General features: G+C 37.7%; 1 protein-coding gene and 1 pseudogene across 1 annotated transcript; both read right to left on the bottom strand.

The window, feature by feature from the left end:
- Positions 1-2,813: 2,813 nt before the first annotated feature.
- LOC124101089 (HIG1 domain family member 1A, mitochondrial-like) lies at positions 2,814-3,103 on the bottom strand (annotated as a pseudogene).
- Positions 3,104-8,060: 4,957 nt separating this feature from the next.
- Dkk1 (dickkopf WNT signaling pathway inhibitor 1) lies at positions 8,061-11,156 on the bottom strand. The gene is made up of 4 exons (XM_046456788.2): positions 10,704-11,156; positions 10,296-10,458; positions 8,999-9,142; positions 8,061-8,867 (listed from the first exon to the last, which is right to left on the bottom strand). The coding sequence occupies exons 1-4, from the start codon at positions 10,947-10,949 to the stop codon at positions 8,614-8,616; spliced, it is 807 nt and encodes a 268-aa protein (XP_046312744.1). The 5' UTR covers positions 10,950-11,156; the 3' UTR covers positions 8,061-8,613.
- Between the last annotated feature and the right edge of the window lie 8,426 nt (positions 11,157-19,582).

Raw genomic sequence — 19,582 nt, 5'->3', positions numbered from 1 at the left:
ATGGGAATAATAGACTTATATACCTTATACAATTATTGTGAGAATGAAGCAAGTAAATATGTGTCAAACACTTAAGATGGTCTCTGCTTTCAAAAAGGCTATAGTTATCATTACTATTTCCTGTCGATTGTATCACTTAATTGAGAGGAGGTTTTATTTGGCTGAGTTCCAAAACATGAAGAGAAAGTAAAAATATTCATTAAGTTCCAACTGTATATCAAACACAATGGGGGGGTGTGCTTTCACATTTTATATAAGTTTTAACAATGTGAATTCAATTGCACCCCACAATTTTATGCCCATTATGCCCATTGTTCATTAGACTACCTACATTTACTGATGGTAGATCTCTGACATAGTCATGCTGAGAGCTAGATTTGGGGAGAGAATGAAGGAAAGGAGAAAGGTAAAATTTGAGGCTTATGTTAGTTAAAGTAAAATGTTAAAAACTATATCTAGATGGCTTTTAGCAATTAAAGTTTATTTCTTGATTACTCAAGTGGAAATGAGGGCAGAGGAAATGTGCTCATACTATTTAGAAACCCAGGCTGAGGGAGGCTCTGCCACTTATAGCAGGGCTGTCATTATCTCCCTTAATACCTCCAGATGATGGGCACCCAGGAGGTGCCTGCAACAGCATCTCCAGGTCACCTCCCATTGGTCAAGCTTAGTCATGTGGCCACACCTAACTGCAAGGGGAGGCTGGGAAATGTTTCCAGGAGGCGGGACAACTGGCCTGGTGATTAGCTAACAGCTCTGCCATTAGGTGTTCAACCATAAGGACAGATCTCAGAGAATGCTGCTGCAAAAGTCTAGGTAGCTAGGATAAAATCCAGGAAATTAAACCATTGAAAGCCTATGCAAAGCCTGAGGAAATGAGAAGGGATAGATGAAATCTATCAACAAAATAAGGAAAAGGGAGAGAGGGTGTCAAAATCAAGGAGAAAATTGTTGAATGAAGTGTTAACATGAGGAAAACAATTGCCTGTTGCTGAATTTTGTGGAAATGGACCCTAGCCTTAACAAATTGAAAATCCTGGCTTGTTTGTTTTAAATGTTTTCTATAATAGCCCATCCAAGTGTCAGGACATGACAGAACCTGGTACTATTTGATCAAAGAGATAATCAAGACCGGAGATAAAACTGTGAAATATGCAGAGCTCCCAGAATAAATCATTTCTATCCTCTTCTCATCACTAGCTTTCTGTTTATATTATCTATGAAATCCAATCTCCCTGCCAGCAAGATTATAAGTCAAGGTATCTGAGAGCTTTAAACAGCCATTAGGTCCCATCTTTCCCAGATGTGGAACACTTAGGAAAATCTTAAAATTGAGCAACATATATGTTACTTATGTTATCTTTGAAACAAATATGATGTTTTTAGAGTTCTTTTGAGAAATGTAGTAAGTGAAAGATTAGAGCATTTGAAAAACTATGTATGTATTTCAGATCTATGTGTGTGGGGATATATAACTTCTAGGTTATAAATGACAATATATTTTAATTCATCTGTATCAATGTCCTTGAAATTTTCACAGAACTGAAGACTTATTAATTAAAGAGCTAACTGTGTGATCAGGAAGAAAGGAGTAAGATTTTTCTTACAAATAAAAATGTCTAAATTTAAAGTCATGTCCTGCTAAAGTGGTTCAAGTATTTGTGTGACTTATGTACCCTGTCACTCAGTTGATCACAATATATAATTGTTGACAAAGTAAATATGGAAATAGGATCATAGAAAAAATGACTATTCTAACAGATTGTGACTTTTCTTTTGCCTCCTACCTGTTCTTTCTTTTGAATATTTTAAATCATTTGTTTCAGTATGTTCTGTTTTCTTGTAATTTTACTGAAATTGACACAGTGATTCTCATTCATTATTTTTTCTTCATTCAACAAATACTTGTGGCACCACTTCTTAGCTGTAGTTCTCCCTGTCAGTTCTTCTTGCATGGAAAATAATTTGGTCAGGAAGTGAAGGATGGTTTCTTTGTCTGCAGTTTTGGGAAAATTCCGGAAGAAATAACTTAGCACTAATAGTGATTTTCCTAATCAGAATGAAACCTGTAAAGATATCTGCTTAATGTAAAGGAGTTTATGAGGCAAATCCAAGTTAGTCCTACCTTAAGATTTAATAGTAGAATCTTGCCTGATTATTGTAGAAAAAAATGGAAAACAATGAAAAAAGATTAAACTGTTACCCACATTCCAGAGAAGCCATCTAGAATCAGATATTTGATATTCTTGTAAGTAATTCAAATCATACCATGCATGTTACATGATATGCATTTTTCAAACATTCAAATATGGAGAATGTTGAATGTTTCTTGGTTATCATTTCAGTGATTGTAGAATATTTTAATGGTGCATGCCTATAATCCCAGAAACTCAGGAGGCTGAGGCAGGAGGGTTACAGATTTGAGGTCAGCCTGGGTAACTTAGCGAGACCTGTCTCCAAATTAAAAAATGAAACCGGAGCTGGTGTGGCTTAGTGGTAGAGCAGCTCTGGGTTCAATCTCCAGTACCAGGAAGAAAAAACAGAAAAGAAGAAAAGAAAGAGAAAGAAAGTTAGTTAGTTACTGCACTTAACATTTTAAACATATGACAAATTGTCTAAATGAGCTAGTTAGTCAACTAGTCACACTAACAATTTGGTCACCAAGTATATCAAGCCCACAAGAAAGAAACTCAATGTTCAAAATACTGTGCTATCATTGAACCTACTCAAATGATTTATCTTTGACATAAATATGTAACCTCAGTATGAGGGGAAAAAGCACTTCTAATAGGACCAAGACAGCATGTGCTCTTCTAGGATTCAGGTCTTACCCAGAATTTCTTGATATGGAATAGCCCAAAGCAAGACTAGTTGTTCCCACAATAAAGCCTTGGGCTGCTGCGCACATGTGGATCAGGTGAGTGGACAATTTGGTATTTCCCCTGTTCTTCAATTTCTATAATCCATTTGCAACAATTGCTCCAAAACCTGCCATTCCAATGGGGACAACTGGTGCCTCTTTAGCTTTTTGGATGAGTTTGGATCTCTTGATCTTCATCATATGAAGAAAAAGAAACATCTGTGTTGGCTGACATAGTAACTCCTTGAAGATTCTTCCAAAAACAACAAAACCCCTCACAATCCTAACGGCTTCTCTCATCTGCTTTTAATTTGAACTTCAGAGTGACACGGATATGTGAAAGGTTTCAATATAGAGCTCTTTCTAAAAGTAATTTTTGCTAATGAGGAGAAAGTTGTGAAATATTGTAAAATGTAAAATAGAGTTAGGCTCAGCCATGTCTTGTGCCTTCTGCCAACTTTACTTTTCTATAGCATTTGTTTAATAGTTTATAAAGGCAAGGAGTTGGTTACATTGCCCTCCAAAGATAATTTTACATCTAGTGACCAGAGGAATAGTTTAGCCGTCAAGCATATTTTGACTTTACAATAATGGCTAAATGAGCATGAACAGGTCCTGGGTTTTATCCCTGTGTGAAAAAAATAATAATTTTATATTTAATAATATTTAGAAACTACATCATACTATTTTAATTCATAACTTTTTGGAAAAATAAATTCACTATGATTTGTAAAACCTTGTATTGATTACATTAGTCAAAACCAGAATTGTCTCAAACTTAATTTCAACTCTACTTAATTTGACAACTCTTGCAGAAATTCAAGTAATATTGTTCTTACTTTATAACCCTTTTGATCAAACAAATTGTATGTGTATGAAAGTGCTCTCACAATCTCTCATAATCTTTCTTTAAACAAATATGTCTCAATCTTTCCTTCAACTGTCTTGCCACCTAATACCATAACTGTTGTTGAGAAGAGTTTTTATCTATTCCTTATGAACATATGAACAACAACAATATATATATATATTGAAAGAAAAAGAAAAGTCTTCCCTTCAAAAGAAACCCTATACTCTAATCACAGTGGAATAATATTCCTATTTTCTTAATTTAGTATGTATTATTTTATTTTTACAACGACATAATTTTGCTTAGTTTCCTCTGTCTCCAATGGCCATTCCTTTATTTTCTATCTTGTGAACTATGTCTCATTCTTCAAAGACTAATTTGTGGAACATATGACCAGTGGTACTTGTCTTTATGCAATCTTTGTAGAAATGCCATAGTTCTTATTGAAGGTGAACTGGATATAGTCCAGTTGCTTGGGTAGCCAAGCCAGAAAACTAGACCCAAGGTAAACCCTCGATAAAAGCTAAGCCAGTAGGAATCCTTCTCCAGGTATTTGAGGTAAAGTCTGAGAGGCTATGCAATTTGCTGAGCAGAACTGAGCTGGAAGGGTATTTATACCAGAGAAAGAATTTATGCCACCATAAAAAAACATATGGCGCGATGTTAAATTACAATGGAGCAGCAATTATAAGCAAGTTAATGAAGCCAGTGTGCACAATAACTCACATACTGATTTTCACAAGAACTGTCAATCTGACTCATGTCTTCTTTTTGTATCTTATATATTACTACATACAAAGAAAATTTGTTTTAATTACTTTGACTTTACAATAATGGCTAAGTGAAAATCACAAATTATCACTCATTCCACTTTTTTCTTCTCTTCCTAGGTGAGTTGAATATTTCAGTTTTTGCTTAATCTGAATTCTATGGATTGAAATGAAGATAAGGATATATGTCTAAATGTTTTCTTTTCCTTGATATAAAAAGGTCTTGAGAAGATGATAGTTCAAATATTTTCTGAAGCTTTTCTGAGTAGCTATAGGCTAATTTAATTGTTAATGCCTTGTCAGATACTAATGCAAATTATCTAACAAAATATGTGTTTTATTGTTCAATTTACTAAATCAATGCCTGAGACAGGTGCAATGGTATTATAATGCATACATTTTTATCTAACCTACATTCTAAAGTCTATATATTCTCTCCATAGTATCAATGAGGTTATATTTATGCCCATGATGCAGCTAGAAACTGCAGGAGTTAGGAGTCTGCCACAAATCTATCTCATTTCAGAGCCGTGCTTCTAAATACTATACTAAACCAACTCCTAGCACAAATGTTTGATTGTTGTCTCCCTTATAGCTCCTCAAATTTAGAAATCAATATTGTATATAACTTTTTAAATGCCAGTATAATGTCCACGGATCAGATAAGCCTCAATAAATGTATATTGAAATAAAAACTGCCAACATTATGTAGATTATGGTCCTAGATTATTGATGCAATTGACTATTTCTTAAATTGGTTTTGATACCAAACATAAAAAAGACCCACATATGGACACATGGTTATACAAACATCAGATGTTCAAATTATGGGGATTAGTTTCTGTATTATTAGTAGTATAGAAATAAAAATGTATTTTTATGCTTTGATATTAAACTCGGAGTAGTATTTCTAGAAAGTACGAAAATTGTAATTAAAGAATTCAGTGAAAGACATTTATAAGCCTAATGGTAGCATTGTCAATATTTATCTGAGACTATAAAAGAAAATTAGTAGCACAATAGTTAAATAATATAGCCAAATTTAAAAATGAAAGAAATTTTAATGATTTCATGTATAATTTCCACAAGTGGCAGTGAGTGCTAATTGGACTATGCAATTAGAAACACTGATAGAATTTATAACTGCATAATTATGTTACTAAGGCCATGAGTGAATTAGTAAAAATTCATTTACCATAGAGGGGAAATAAATAAAGTGTCATGATCTGCTAAAATATTAATTATCACATATGGGCTGCATATTTATAGTTTTTCTTTTAAGCAACATAAGTTATCCTCGTTTCTATCAATAGATTAAACAAAGGTTGAAACATTCAACCCACTAACAAATAGGAAAAGGCAGAGAGGGATTTGTGGTTTTATTTAATTAACTATTTTAAAATGAAAGTAATTAAAGCAACTTTGCCTTTGACTATGTGCCAGAGATTACTGTTTACTGTGAAAATGTTAAGATCAGCCTTTATTTTCCTATTTCTCTTTTGATAAAATTTAGCAAGAGTGTATAATTACTAGGTTAGTGATAAGCAGACCCGTCAAATGTAACGGGCATGTCTTTTAGCCTTAGAATTGAATTTACAGTGACAAAAGCATTCTCTACTCTGAACAGACAGTCAAAATACTAATATTAAAAAGGTGGAATCAAAATATTCTCATTGTTTAAACTACTCAACAAAATTTCTCTAAGTAAAAAAATTAGAATTGAAAAACAAAAACCCTTAATCATTATCCTACAAGTACACCAGGACAGGAATACAAAAATCTTGTATCTATGACACAGTATTTGTTAGAGCACAAACTGTGGAAACAATTTGATTGTCTACCAGTAATGACTGGTGGAATAAAATAGAGGAGAGCCATTGCAACATAGTACAAACTTGATGCAACTGTTAAAGGATGAGTCACCTCTTTCCATATGACACAGAATGTTGTGCAAAACACTCAAGTAAAGAGATTGAGGTGTAGGGCAGTGTGTAGAGTAGCACAAAATAAAATGCCTTGTGAAATATTCCCACAGGCACACATTTTCCATTAAAATAAATCATTTAAAAGTTAAACAATGCAAAATATTTTAAGCAGCCATTATGTAAAAGTTCTTGATTTCTTTAATGATCCTCTTTTAGGTATGTATTGTCTGACTTTCTCTTCTGCCTTCTAGCCAATAAAGCATCTACAGTTTTGATAACTTTTTCCAACTTCATAAATGTGCAGATTTCTTTTTCTTGGGAATCTCATTTCTAAGTTCCCAGGGGGTAGGAAAAAGTATCCTCCTTGGTAGATTTCTCACTCTCCCACCCCATTCTGAGATGGGAAATAGGAAGGGATAGAATAATGGACTGAGATGTATAGAGGTGGACAGTCTGTGTCCACAGTGGGTTCCTCCGAAAGGAAGGGATCCAATAACCAGGGCCCTTTAAACATTTGCTCCTTTCCCCTCTAAAACAGAAGGCCCTTCTTTCTTCTTTTTGATGAAAGGGTTTCCTGTTTCCTTTCCTCTATTGTGTTTTATTGAAGAAGGCAGTCCTTAGAACTGGCCTTCCTGGCACTTCAGAAAACAAGCACATATAGAAAAAGAAAGTTTCTCCTGGGCCAGGAAGCAGAGACTTCAGACAGAAGGAATATAGCAGCAGACACCCTGCCAGTTCCCTCTCACTGAAGAGCCAATCCCAGCTTGTGTACTATGGACTGAGCTCCTTTAAAACCAACCACTTCCGGGAACACAAAAACAACAAACATTCTAGGACAGCTGCACTATTTAAGGAAACTTTTTTTGGATAATTGATCAGTTGCTACCATCCTTTGAATGCCTTGAACCCAGCATTTTGTGGTTTTGATGCAGACTTTCAGAAATACTCCATAATAACTATTAATTGGGAGGTTCGTCTTCCCTTTCCCCTGTATAAATATCAATTTTGGCAAAGAAAAAATGCAGATTTTATGGCATGGGTTATCTTTAAACAATACATCCTTCTCCTCATTCCAATTGATAGATTGTTTTTTAAGCCCAAAGTGAAATATTCAATTCACCTAGCAAGGGAATGGAATATCAGAAGATTTGTGATTGTTATTTAATAATTATTTTTTAATTCAAGTAATTAGAACAATTCTTCCTTGCATGTAGGAGTATTTAAGATACTTCACATTAATTTATTCAGCACAAAATTGGCATATATCTGCAGGCTATCTTTCCATATACACATCCTCTTCCTGCCAACCACCATATACTTTGGTATATTTTGTGAACAATTTTTTCTTTGACCCAAAAGTATTGTCCATTTAAGGAAAATACTACTAATTTGTTGGGAATTGTTTTTGAAAGTACTAATGTAACATTCAACCTCAATCAACCGTATTCATTTGAGCTTATCAGTAGAGAACACATTTCTTTAAAGATACTAATATTGTCTTAACATGTAGACAATATACTTTCTTTGATCTTCTTTAAACACATCACATTTCTCTTCTTTAAGTGCATACACACACACACACACACACACTTTCTCTTTCCCTCTTTCTCTCTCCTCTAAGATCATAGTCCCCAAATTTATCTATGCTTGTAATATTTCATATTAAATGTTAAATTTTATTTCAAGGACTATCACAGCCTAGAAAGAAATTTAATCTATGCATTGAGACAGTACATTTCAGAGAATAAACTAGCATTTTCATATTTAAAAAGTTCCTTGAAGTTTAGACTCTAGAATTAAAAGGGGGAAAGGGTGTGCATTTAGGAGCTATAAACTGAAGTTATTTATTTCATTTCAATATAGATTATTTATCAGAGTCAAGATAACAATGAATGTGTACAAAAATTTACATAACAAGAGAAACAACAGACAATGCAATGCAGCACCTTTAGAAAAATAATTAAATGTTTTCTTGCATTTACAGGAAGTGCCACACTGAGAATTTACAATACAGTAATTTACTGCAAACACAGGGGAGTTCCATAAAGAAACAAAGCTCTTACACTCCAGATTTTCAGAAGGTATTATCGGAATGCTTAACTATAACCACACAATTTGTTCATCCTTAGGATTGAGCTGACAAAAGTCATAAAAGATTTTCATAGCATATATTATATAAAAGGAGTCCACTGTGTTGGGACAGCTGGTTTAGTGTCTCTGACAGGTGTGAAGCCTAGAAGAATTACTGGCTTGATGGTGATCTTTCTGTATCCGGCAAGTCAGACCTTCTCCACAGTAACAGCGCTGGAATATCTCCAGCCCATGGGAGCCTTTTCTCCTGTGCTTGGTGCATACTTGACCTTCTTTGAGGACAGGTTTACAGATCTTGGACCAGAAGTGTCTAGCACAACACAAACCTGTGGCACAGTCTGATGATCGGAGACAGACAGAACCTTCTTGTCCTAGGAAGGAGGAGACAGTAGAAAAAATAGTTAAGCTTGCTTAAGCTAAGCTTGCATCATTTCACTAAGACAATTCAAAAGACACTTCTGATGTGCTAACAAAGAATGAACATTAAAGTCCTTCAGTGTACCTTTGGTGTGATATATTTTTGAAGACAGGGTGGTTCTTCTGGAGTACCCATCCAAGGTGCTGTGATCATTACCAAAGCTTTCAATGATGGTTTCCTCAATATCCCCTCTATGAAAATGACTATGATCAGAAGGCATACATATTCCTGAGAAAGCGAGAAATAATAATTAATTCCTAGGTTGAAATGGGTTGTTGCTAACAGTTGTGATGGGCCAGCCTATTATACCTGCAGCATCTAGAGGTATCTCATTGTAGTCAACTTATTTTAAATACAAACCAAATTTTCCACCCGGGGTCAGTGCAAACTCTTCAGATGGACAAAGTATCAATGATATACTGTTTAGTTATTTGCAACATCTCCAGTATAGTCACTTAAAAAGTGCTTTCCCACTAACTGTGGTAGTGCAGTGACATTTCTGTGGAATTTTTAATGCACCCTTCTGATACATTACATAAAAATTTTTTCTTAAAAATAACTTTTCTGCTCTTCATGCTATATGGGTACTGCCAGACTGTTAAACAAATGCACATCCAGCTGTCTGGAAGATTACAATCTCACCCACCAGTTACTTTATAATTTCTATATTACAGAGATTGAATTAGTTCATCCTAGAATACTGCTGGGTCCCAAAGAGGTTAGCCACCCTGTAAGTTTATTTCTGGAGACCTCTTTGGCTGTCTTCAGTCTACCTCTTTTTGAGACATTAAATTTTCTTGGATCCGTGGTTGTGGGGAGGGGAAGTAGTTTTAGGGAAGAGAGGAGGAAGGTTGAAAAGGCCTGGATGCTGGAGTACCAAGATATCCCTTAAAAATGGCCAGTGCAGATAAATCACTCTGTCCTTTGCCTGACAACAGTTTAAACTTCCAGGGGCCATGAGGAAGAAAGGACAGTTTGGACAAGCCATGAAAATGGAAAGAGCAGGGAAATGCCAGCTGTTTTCTTTGGTTTCTCTTTCAAAAGGATCCCACAGACCTTCCCAGGTCCCATCTTCCTCCCTGCCCCCTCCCCTGCCCCAAATTAACCTCAAGGCTACCCTGGATAAGGTTTTATGGAGGGGGCCACTCTGAAGTAAACAGTAGTGTCAATTCATTCAGGGACATAGGAGAACAAGGATCATTTAGACCCCCATACTTTCTTCTTCTCCCAGATTAAACACTCATAATGAAGATATTTCAGGGGAACCTTGCATACTGAACACCCATTTGGGGGAGGCGGTGCTGCAAAGTTCCAGAGCAGAGAGTATTTTCTTTTATCTGTAGATGCTGGAATGCAGGACTGTTGGAGTTGTAGAACTCACCATTTTTGCAGTAGTTCCCTGGGCAGCACATTGCGTGACGCATGCAGCGTTTTCTGCGCTTCCGGCAGGCGAGACAGATTTGCACGCTGGCGCCCCCTCCGCGGGTGGGACTTGCACAGTACTCGTCGGTGCTGCACTCCTCGTCCTCGGCGCACGGGTAAGGCTATGAGAAGGGAGCGGAGAGAAGTTGAGGAGCCCCGGCATTCGAGTACCCACACTTCTGAACCCGGACACTCATCTCAGTCCCTATCTGTACACTCTCCAAAAGCTGTTGCCACCCTCCGCTCCCAAATACAGCATTTCCAAAGATGCCCTGAATCTCAGTCACCCAGAAGGCTCCGCACCCTCCTTTCCAAATGGGAACGCTTCAGGGTCACAGCGTCCTTGGATCCCTGCGACCTCTCTCACCTGGTAGTTATCAAGGGTCTGGTACTTGTTCCCGCCCTCGTACAGAATTCCTGGTGCCGCGCTGACTGCAGAGCCTGTGTGCCCGGCAGCGCCGCCCAGTGGTGGGGGCAGGTTCTTAATAGCGTTGGAATTGACCAGAACCGAGTTCAAGGTGGCGCTCACACCCTGCAGAGAGTGGCTGCAAAGAACTGCTGCTATCAGGGAGACCAAGAACCGAGCAGCTCCTACAGTGCCCAAAGCCGTCATCTCAGAAGTACTCAAGCGGGAGAAAGAGAAAGGAGAGATGTCACTTTGCAAGCCTGATCCCAAGGAAACCTTGCTGGTGCGGCTGGCTACAGAGTTAAGGTTCCCAGAGCCTCCAATGATCTCAGAGTCCTGACTGCTGGGCGCAGGGAGCTCTGCGCCGCCACCGCCACGGTGGCTGCCTTTATACAGCGAGCTCTGAGCATTCCGGCCCCTCGGGGAAGACAACAAAGCCGGGATGGGATTTCAAAGCGTTGGGAGGGGCTGGGAGGGGGTGTGTTTGTGTACATGAAGGGGGGGGGGAATTTTGACACTCTTCACCCCTCCTCTCCCTTGCACGGTTGTTCTATTGGCCCAGCTCACCTTCGTGGAGACAGATCAGTGAGCATTAGAGCAGAGGACGTTAATAAACGCAGAGGGCGGGAGGGATTCTGGGCACACGGTGCGTTTCTTTGCAGCAGGGACTGGATTACTTGTATATGAAATACTTTCCAGAGCCAAATAGTGGTAGACTCTGCAAAATCACTTTCTACCCTTTTCCCTTAAGCCAATACTCCTTTCTTGTGCAAACAAATAATATTTCGTATTAAATACAACCTCGGCCCGTAATTCAAAGGCTCTAGGGGTTGGGGACATCTTTGCGAGAGGACCAGGTGGCCCTTGCAAGTTGCTGATTAATCCTTCAGTGTTTTGATTTGCAGATTTGGGTGAGGTCCTGGTCTTTCACTCCGTCCAGTTGCTTCTCTTCACCCCGCCCTCTCCCCTCCACTGAGAGAAAAATGTGCAAAGAGAAGTAAATTTGCACATCAAACGAGGATAAGAAGGAAGAAGACCTAATTCTCTTTTGATGGGAAGTTTAGAGTGGAAGGCGAGAGACTAGCGTTTGGAAATTAGATCAAGGGTGGAGAAAAGAGGGAAATGACCATCCGATAATCAAACTATTTAATGTGGTTCTTTGAATCTGGTCAGTCGCGGCAGTAGATGAACTTGATTAGGCAGACACGCGAGATCAAAGTGGCCCGGAGCCAAAGAGGACAGGGTCCCTCGTGCGTGCGGGGGTCAGTCGTCCTTCTCTGGTGCCCCCTTCTCAGTGGTGGGTTAATGGAGGGAGATAAGAAACCCTAAAGGCTTAGCGCCTGACTTCCTCATTAGTATTTCATATTGCAATGCTTGAGAAAGCTTTTGTTTGATCCTGAGTCAAACCTTTCGCAGATGGAGGAATACGGCCTCCAGGGAGATAATTGACTACTTTGTGGAAAGGAGAACAGAAAGTGAACTAGACAGTGAATTCGACATCATTTAAATCAGTGTATAAAAATAACAAAGTAACGCTGGTGTCTAAGAATATTGTCAGGCTTATAAATTAGCAATCTCATCTAGCTAGTCAACAAAAACCTATTGGAAGCCCAGTGCCCAGGCATCAGATGCCCTAACCATCCAGTTTATTGACTTTTTCCCTTTTTCTGTTTTGTTTTTTAGTTGGGTAGGGAGAAGGGGTGCAGTGAATACGAATATTTGAGACAGATTTCTCATTCTAGGGAATAAAGTTCAAGTTATCTTTATCCTAAAAATAGCAATTTTGAAAGATATAGAGATGATATGATTATAGTAACCACAAAACACAAGAAATGTACAGAATTATTTTAAAAGTAGGTTGATGTTAGAGGTGTGAGAAAAAAGAAAACTCTGTGAGTTGGGGAAAGGAGGAGATGATTGTAAACCACTGTTGAATACAGAAGACTGGAATATATTTATTATTGCTCCCCTAACCTGTAGGCTGTCTGTTAATTCCTCCACCTGCTGACCTACAGTGGTCATGACTGAGGGCCACAAGGCACAAACAGCCAGTCTTAAAGAGATACAATCCTCAAGTTGAGGGGTATTTAAAAAGCAGTTAGTGGTGGTCTGTGCTCTGGGTCCTTGGGTTTGAGAATCCTATTAATAATGTTTTCTACACCATTCTTTCATGGTGCTTCTAATTACAGATGGTGTCCTCACCCCAAATTCCACCCATCTTGGGAACTTTCCTATGGCTTATTGATATCTCCAGTTTAAATCTGACATGGATTAAATCCTACATATTTCCTTAGGTTTTATTATGAACATGTATAATCATGTAGGCATGGCTAGTTCTCTAGAAATTTTTAGAACAAATTGAGAATTTAGAAGCAAAGGGGAAGTTTTTTTTCATTGCCTTTTTAATTATAAGGATCAAGTCCAATCAGTGGACTTGAAGTTTACATAAGCACAGAGGTATTATAGGGAAAAAGGGCTAAGAAACAAGAGATTTTCATACCACACTATCACTTGCACAATATTAATAACAATGTCAATAACCAGTGTGTTGATCACCTTTGATATACTAGAAAATCCACAAGCTGTCTTAAATTTGTGTCATGTTGAAATGTGGGGAAAGAATCCCTGCCTACCTCAAGAAAGAAAATGTGTTTTCCTGGTCCTGTTAGCCTACTTAACTATTTCTAGAAATATACTTATGCCACACTAAAGGCCAATCCCTTGTTCTCTTTTCGTAAGATATAATAGATGATTGGTACATTTAATATTAATGAATTTAGTCACTAAAAGCTTGCATTCACAAATGGAACCAGTAGGATGGTTTCTCCCCATTTTTCATTTTCCTTTTGAAGTTCTCATGAGTTTAAATTTAATAATGAATAGATCAATATTAGATATCCTACTAAGAACTGTACTTGGTGCATTTGATAAAAGATGATACTCATTATCTACCTTCAAATTATTTATTGGAAGCAGGTAAAGAAAACTAACATACAATACAAGGAAGAAATTATGTAGGTCGCTCTCAGAGAAGGCCAAGTTCATAGCAAGACAATCTTTTATTCCAAATGGAGAAATTTATTTTTGAGTAGAGTCACCACTTAACAATCTGTCCATAATTTAAATTGTCGTTTTCTCACAGGCATCAAGAGTAAACAGCAAGTAAAGAGGTGAAGTGTAGTTCATCGCTCCTTCAGTACCAGTTAACATTCAGTGGTGCCCATTGTTGGGAGTATAGCTCAGAAACTATTAAAGGCAGTCTCCTTGTCCTGCAAAGTCTTTCAGTCTCTGAATGGTTGAAGACACACAATGTATTTACATGGATATGATGATATATATATATATATATATATATTTCAAAACAGTTTGTATTTTGGTCATAGGAAAGAAAGAAAAAGGACCAGGAACTGTGACTGACACATTTCAGGAAGAGGAAATTCTAATGATTCTCTGAGTCTCTCCTACAGCTGGGTGACAAAGGTGGCAGGAATCCCAGCAGGTGTATTTATTCTTTTAAACTCTATTATTTTGTCCTATAGGAAATCTTGCCTCTTATTTAATCTGGCTTAAATAGGACCAGAGTCAACACAATAAATTTAATACTTCATATTAGATTTTAAAACAAGAGAAATATGTTTACCAATAGTAGTAACTCATGAATGATATAATATGACATGCCTTCCTTGGTATTTTAAATGCTGAATACCATGCATAGAATATTCATGAACTTCTTCATGAAGTAGACAAAAAGATACACTCTAAAAAGCACTATGCTATTTGCAAACTATTTTTCCATCTTTATTATTTCAGATTCTTTTGTGACTGCTGCCTTTTAAATTTCCTACTTCCCTCTCTCCCTCCTTCCTTTCCTCCTTTCTTTCCCTCTTTCCCTTTGTTAAATTAGATGAAGTTGATTTGTTGCCATTCAATTTTTCTTTACTAGAAAACAGTGAGTAAATGGTTCCAGTTGCTAACATTTTTGTTAGTAGCAATCTTGACTTTATTGCAGGGATTCCTCATTCCTGGTGTTTAATAAAAAGTGTTATGGCTTTCTCATTGGCCTTTAAAGGATTTTTGGTCTTAAATGCTCTTCATGATGTTAAAAGACCTTTCACACCAGGCCCATGTTATGATTCCCTAGAGAGGTTGGATTTTCTCTAGACTGCAGTACAAAGAGAAGGCGAGATTTGACAATGATTACGTTGATGGACAGCCCAGATAAATCAAGTTTCATAGTAGCTTTCTAAACTTGCTAAGAAAATACTGGAGCAGGTCATTAAAAACTAATCTGAGCCTAAAGCCCAGAACTCAGAAAAAATTGAGCAAAAACCAGTGAGGATGGTCCCTAAACCAGACACTTCCTGCATCTTTTCTCATGATCTGACACTCAGAAAAGTCTGTGGTGTAGATAGTGGAGCAGCTCCCTTAATAGATGTTAATCCTAAAGGATTTAATATTTCCAACCATGAAGATAAACCAGTGTCAGCAGAAAGTAGGATGCTTATGAGACAGCCTCCACATCTAGAAAAAATTGTTTCCCTCCATGTCATTAGGTCCCTGTTATTATCTTCTTTATAATGTAGGCATTCTCTAAGGATCATGACCAAAAAGGGCTTCATGCCATGGTGTCAGGAGGTTGGGGCAATTCCCCTCTGCCAGCTGCCAGCCAGTGCATATGCTTAATAAAGTCATTTAACTCTTAATGCTGGTATTGGTTTTTCATTCATAAAATGGTATGCAGGGGAGTGGGGAGAGGTCCCTTCTGACTACCAAATCTTCTCTCCAAGTGTTGTCACAGATCTTTTGTATTCTGGTTAAGAATGGCTTGCAAGGGGTCTGTTCTTTTAGGCAGCCTAAGCATAAAGTAAAAATCATTGACATCAATCAGTACTGTGAACATGTTGACTTTAAAGAGAATGGCAGGTAAAGTTTAAGTCCCTGGAAATAAGGTGAATTACTTGAACCAGGTGTGTGTGTGTGTGTGTGTGTGTGTGTGTGTGTGTGTCTATGAAGAGCCTGTTCTTTTAATCACAAAACTGGTTGTAATGTCATGTTTTGGAACCAACTTTTCCAACTACTGTTCAGTTTTAAACTTAGTGAATCGCATTGGAATCTTGAGGTGAATAATAGCAGGACCTTGAGACGCCAAAGAGGACTAAGATGTGGCTGAGATACAGAACTATTGACTTTTAGGGGCGGGGTGGTGGTGGTGGTGGGGGGGGGGCGACATATAATTACTGCAAGGATTCTTTATCACCACCCCTGAGTTTACACAAAAGTATTTCTTTTCAGAGGAGTCCACGAGTTGATGTAAGCAGGAAAGTGCGGGAACTACCTGTGCGGCAGACCCCGAAGCCCCCAGACCAGAGAGGTACCCAAAGCCCCCGCAGCGCTGGGCGTTCCCCGCAGGCAGGCCTCGCGCCCTGCACTTCACCACTCGGCCAGTTCTCATTGTTCGTGCGCTCTGGGGCAGGGTGCTCACGGTTTCTGCCTTCAGTGTCACAACCGTCGCCAGCATACAGTAGTGGAAAATGAAGCTTGTTTAAAGACTCTCTTTGATGAGCGGAGATCAAACGGCCTGGGGACTCCCGGTCTTAATCAGACTTGAGCCAGGATGGCGTTTTCACAAATCGTCCGTTTGCTCGGCTTTGGGCAGACTTTGTGCTCAGCACATTCATCCGGCTGCAGGGCGGCTAATCCCGGCTGAAGCCCCTTGCCTGATCGCAAATCCATTCACACTACAATGGCTGCTGTTGGTTTGCTGTGTCAGTTCATGGGCAAATAAATACAGGCCCTTCTGACTTAATTAGAAGGGGGTGGGCAGAGGAGGGGAAAGGCTATGGAGGGGAAGATTGCTGCTCTCGGGGGACTTGGGCTCCGCTGTCTCCGGCATCTGGAGGGAAGTGGGGCAAATCCGCTCTTCTGCTGCCCCCTAATGGACTTTTTGTAGAAGTTCTTCAGAGCGAAGATATAAAGGATTTATTACCCTAGTTGACTCTTGGAGATTTATTTTGCAGGTCCTGTTAAGTTGTATATTGCGTAGCATCTTCACCTCCTATGCCGCTAACTCTTCGGGGCTAAATATTTTCTAATTCTTAATGTTCCTCACAATACTTGTTCGTAGAAGAGTTTAAATGAACATTAACGAAACATTAATGAAATTAACACGTTAGAATCAAAATGATAGCATCTAGTAGTTTCAACATCAAATTCTAAAGATGAACTGGAGTCGGAGACAAAGTTTATCAGTAAATGTTTAGTTTGATGGAAATTTATAGACTTTGATTTGCATTCCTGAGTAAAAATTTCAGGACTTCAGATTATTACAAATACCACATTATAGGAACATTCTAGGCTGAATAAATATTAGGAACATTTATAACTTTTTATAAAATATTATTTTATGAAATAAAAATGTTATCGAATGAGAAAGTGCTAATAATTTTAAGTTCCAATTTTCAAAAAGAGGGTGCAAACCAAGAGATTTGTGCCAAACAATAATATATTTCCATTTCACTAAAGCCAACATGATGTACCAGTAAAAAAGGAACAGCTGGAAAAATTAATTAATCAACATACTGACAGTGCAGCTCCTGGCAAAATATAACATGTAAATTAATATTTGATAATTTTATTTTGTTTATGTATGTTTTTATGTGGTGCTGAGGATAGAACCTAGTGCCTCACACATGCTAAGCAAGCGCTTTACCACAGAGCCTCAACCCCAGCCCTCTAATAATTTTATTACAGCTCATTTTTGCTTGAAAAATCCAGGCATAAAATAATGCTGCTCTGCTATTAGGATTACTTTTAGTGGATACTGGAAGGTGTGTGAGAAATACTATTTATAAACATTCATTACAACATTTATTGGGTATTAAACTTTTCGTTAACAAGCTATATACTAAGTAAAAAATTATATACAATTATTTTGGTAATATATTCTAAAATATACTTGAAAAACAACTTTCAAGAAGCAAATTGACCATAATCACAAGTTCTCAAGATGTCATTGTTTCCATTATATTTTTTGATACTCCATAGGGGCTCCATCTTTTTCTCACAATATTGTTGAAATTCTGATGATTCTTTTTATTTACAACAAGAAAAACATGGTTTACAGTAACCTCTAAATTTAACAAATTAGTGCAAAGCATTTTGCAAATATCAACAGTTTTGAGAGTTGATCTTGGCTACAAACTTACTTAAAAGGTATGGAAGTGTCAAAGCAAAGAGTGGAATGGCTAATTAGGTTTCTCTCTGAGGCATATCTCCTACTCTTTTTTGTTAATAGCATTTCCTATTATCATTTGCATTTGCTAATAATTTTAGAAGGGAGGGAACTGTGGCTAAAACTTTGAGGTCTAAAGGTCTAAAAGTGTGTGTTTTCTTTGCATTTAAAGTTTCTGATTTGCAGGCAAAATCCTAAATTTGGAAAATTACCTTGCTATGCTTTTATTGAAAACTGAGATTAGAAAAATGAATACGTAAATAGATAAGTGGAGCTTTTATTTGTAAGCTTGTAAAAAGTGAGAAAGTAATTGATTCCTGGTTTTATGGGCATAGAATGAGAAGTATTTGTCAATTTGAAGTGCCTTGTTTTCTTTTTAAAAAAAAAAGTCTGTTAAAAACTCTGGAAGTCATACACTAAAACCACTTTGAACTTTGGCTCTAAATTCAGCCTTGATTTTCAATTTTTAGTGATTTCTGTGAATTATCCTACCATGGACCACATAGATGTTCCCTAACTTAAAATGGTTCAACTTGGAATTTTTCAACTTGGTAATTGTACAAAAGTGACATTCATTTATAGAAAGACATATTCAAATTTTTATTTTTTTTTAAATTTTAGTTGTTGATAGAACTTTATTTTATTATTTATTTATTTATTTATTTATTTATTTATTTATTTATTTATTTATATTCGATGCTGAGACTCAAACCCAGAGCCTCACACATGCAAGGCAAGCTCTTTACCACTGTGCCACAACCACAGCCCAAAATTTTTATTTTTTGATCATTCCCGGGATATCAGGGCTGATGACATGCTGTACAAAACTCTCTTGAGATGACCAGTAGTGGCAGCAGCGATTGGCAGCTTCCAGTAAGCCACATTATTACAAGAAGACAAAATCCATACTCTGCAGTATGTTGTGCTACTAAGCCAGACTCTGTAGGCTAAGTGCATTAAATGCATTTTGGATTTACACTTAAAAATCTATGATAAGTTTACCAGGGCATAGCCTCATCATAAATCAAGGAGTGTCTCTCTATTATTAATGTTTCTCCAGAGAAACAATACCAAGAGGATATATGTTGAACTGTAAAAGGAGATTTTCTGTGGGAGTTGGCTCTGGTGACTATGGAGGCTGAGAAGGCACTGATATGATGCCTGAAAGGTGGAGAACAAGTGAGTTGGTGGTATCCATCGGTACAAGGCCAAAGGCCTGAGAACCAAGGACACCAATAATCTGAGGCTGAGGCTGGTGTGTTTGTGTGAGTATGCATATGTGCATGTGTGTGTGGGGGGGGGTGGGGGTAATCAAGTATAAATCTCAAAGTCCTTTGGTCTGACAATCAGCTTGATTTCTGACTGTAGGAGAAGATGGATGCCCCAGGTCAAGAACAGAGAAATTCACTCTTCCTTCTGGCTTTTGATCCATTTGGGCAATCAATTGTTCAGATGGAGATTACCCTGACAGGAGAGGGCTGGCCTTCTCAGTCTCCAATTCAAATACTGATTTCTTCTGGAGACTCTAACAGAAACACCTAGAAAAAAGTTTACCACCTGTCTGAGCACCTCTTGTATAGCTAAATTGATGCATACAATTAATCTCCAC

This window comes from Marmota monax, unplaced genomic scaffold, assembly GCF_021218885.2.
Source record: "Marmota monax isolate L192 unplaced genomic scaffold, Marmota_monax_Labrador192_F-V1.1 WCK01_AAM20220418_F8-fsc00166, whole genome shotgun sequence".
Classification (NCBI taxonomy): domain Eukaryota; kingdom Metazoa; phylum Chordata; class Mammalia; order Rodentia; family Sciuridae; genus Marmota; species Marmota monax.
This window is presented reverse-complemented; position numbering and strand designations above follow the sequence as displayed.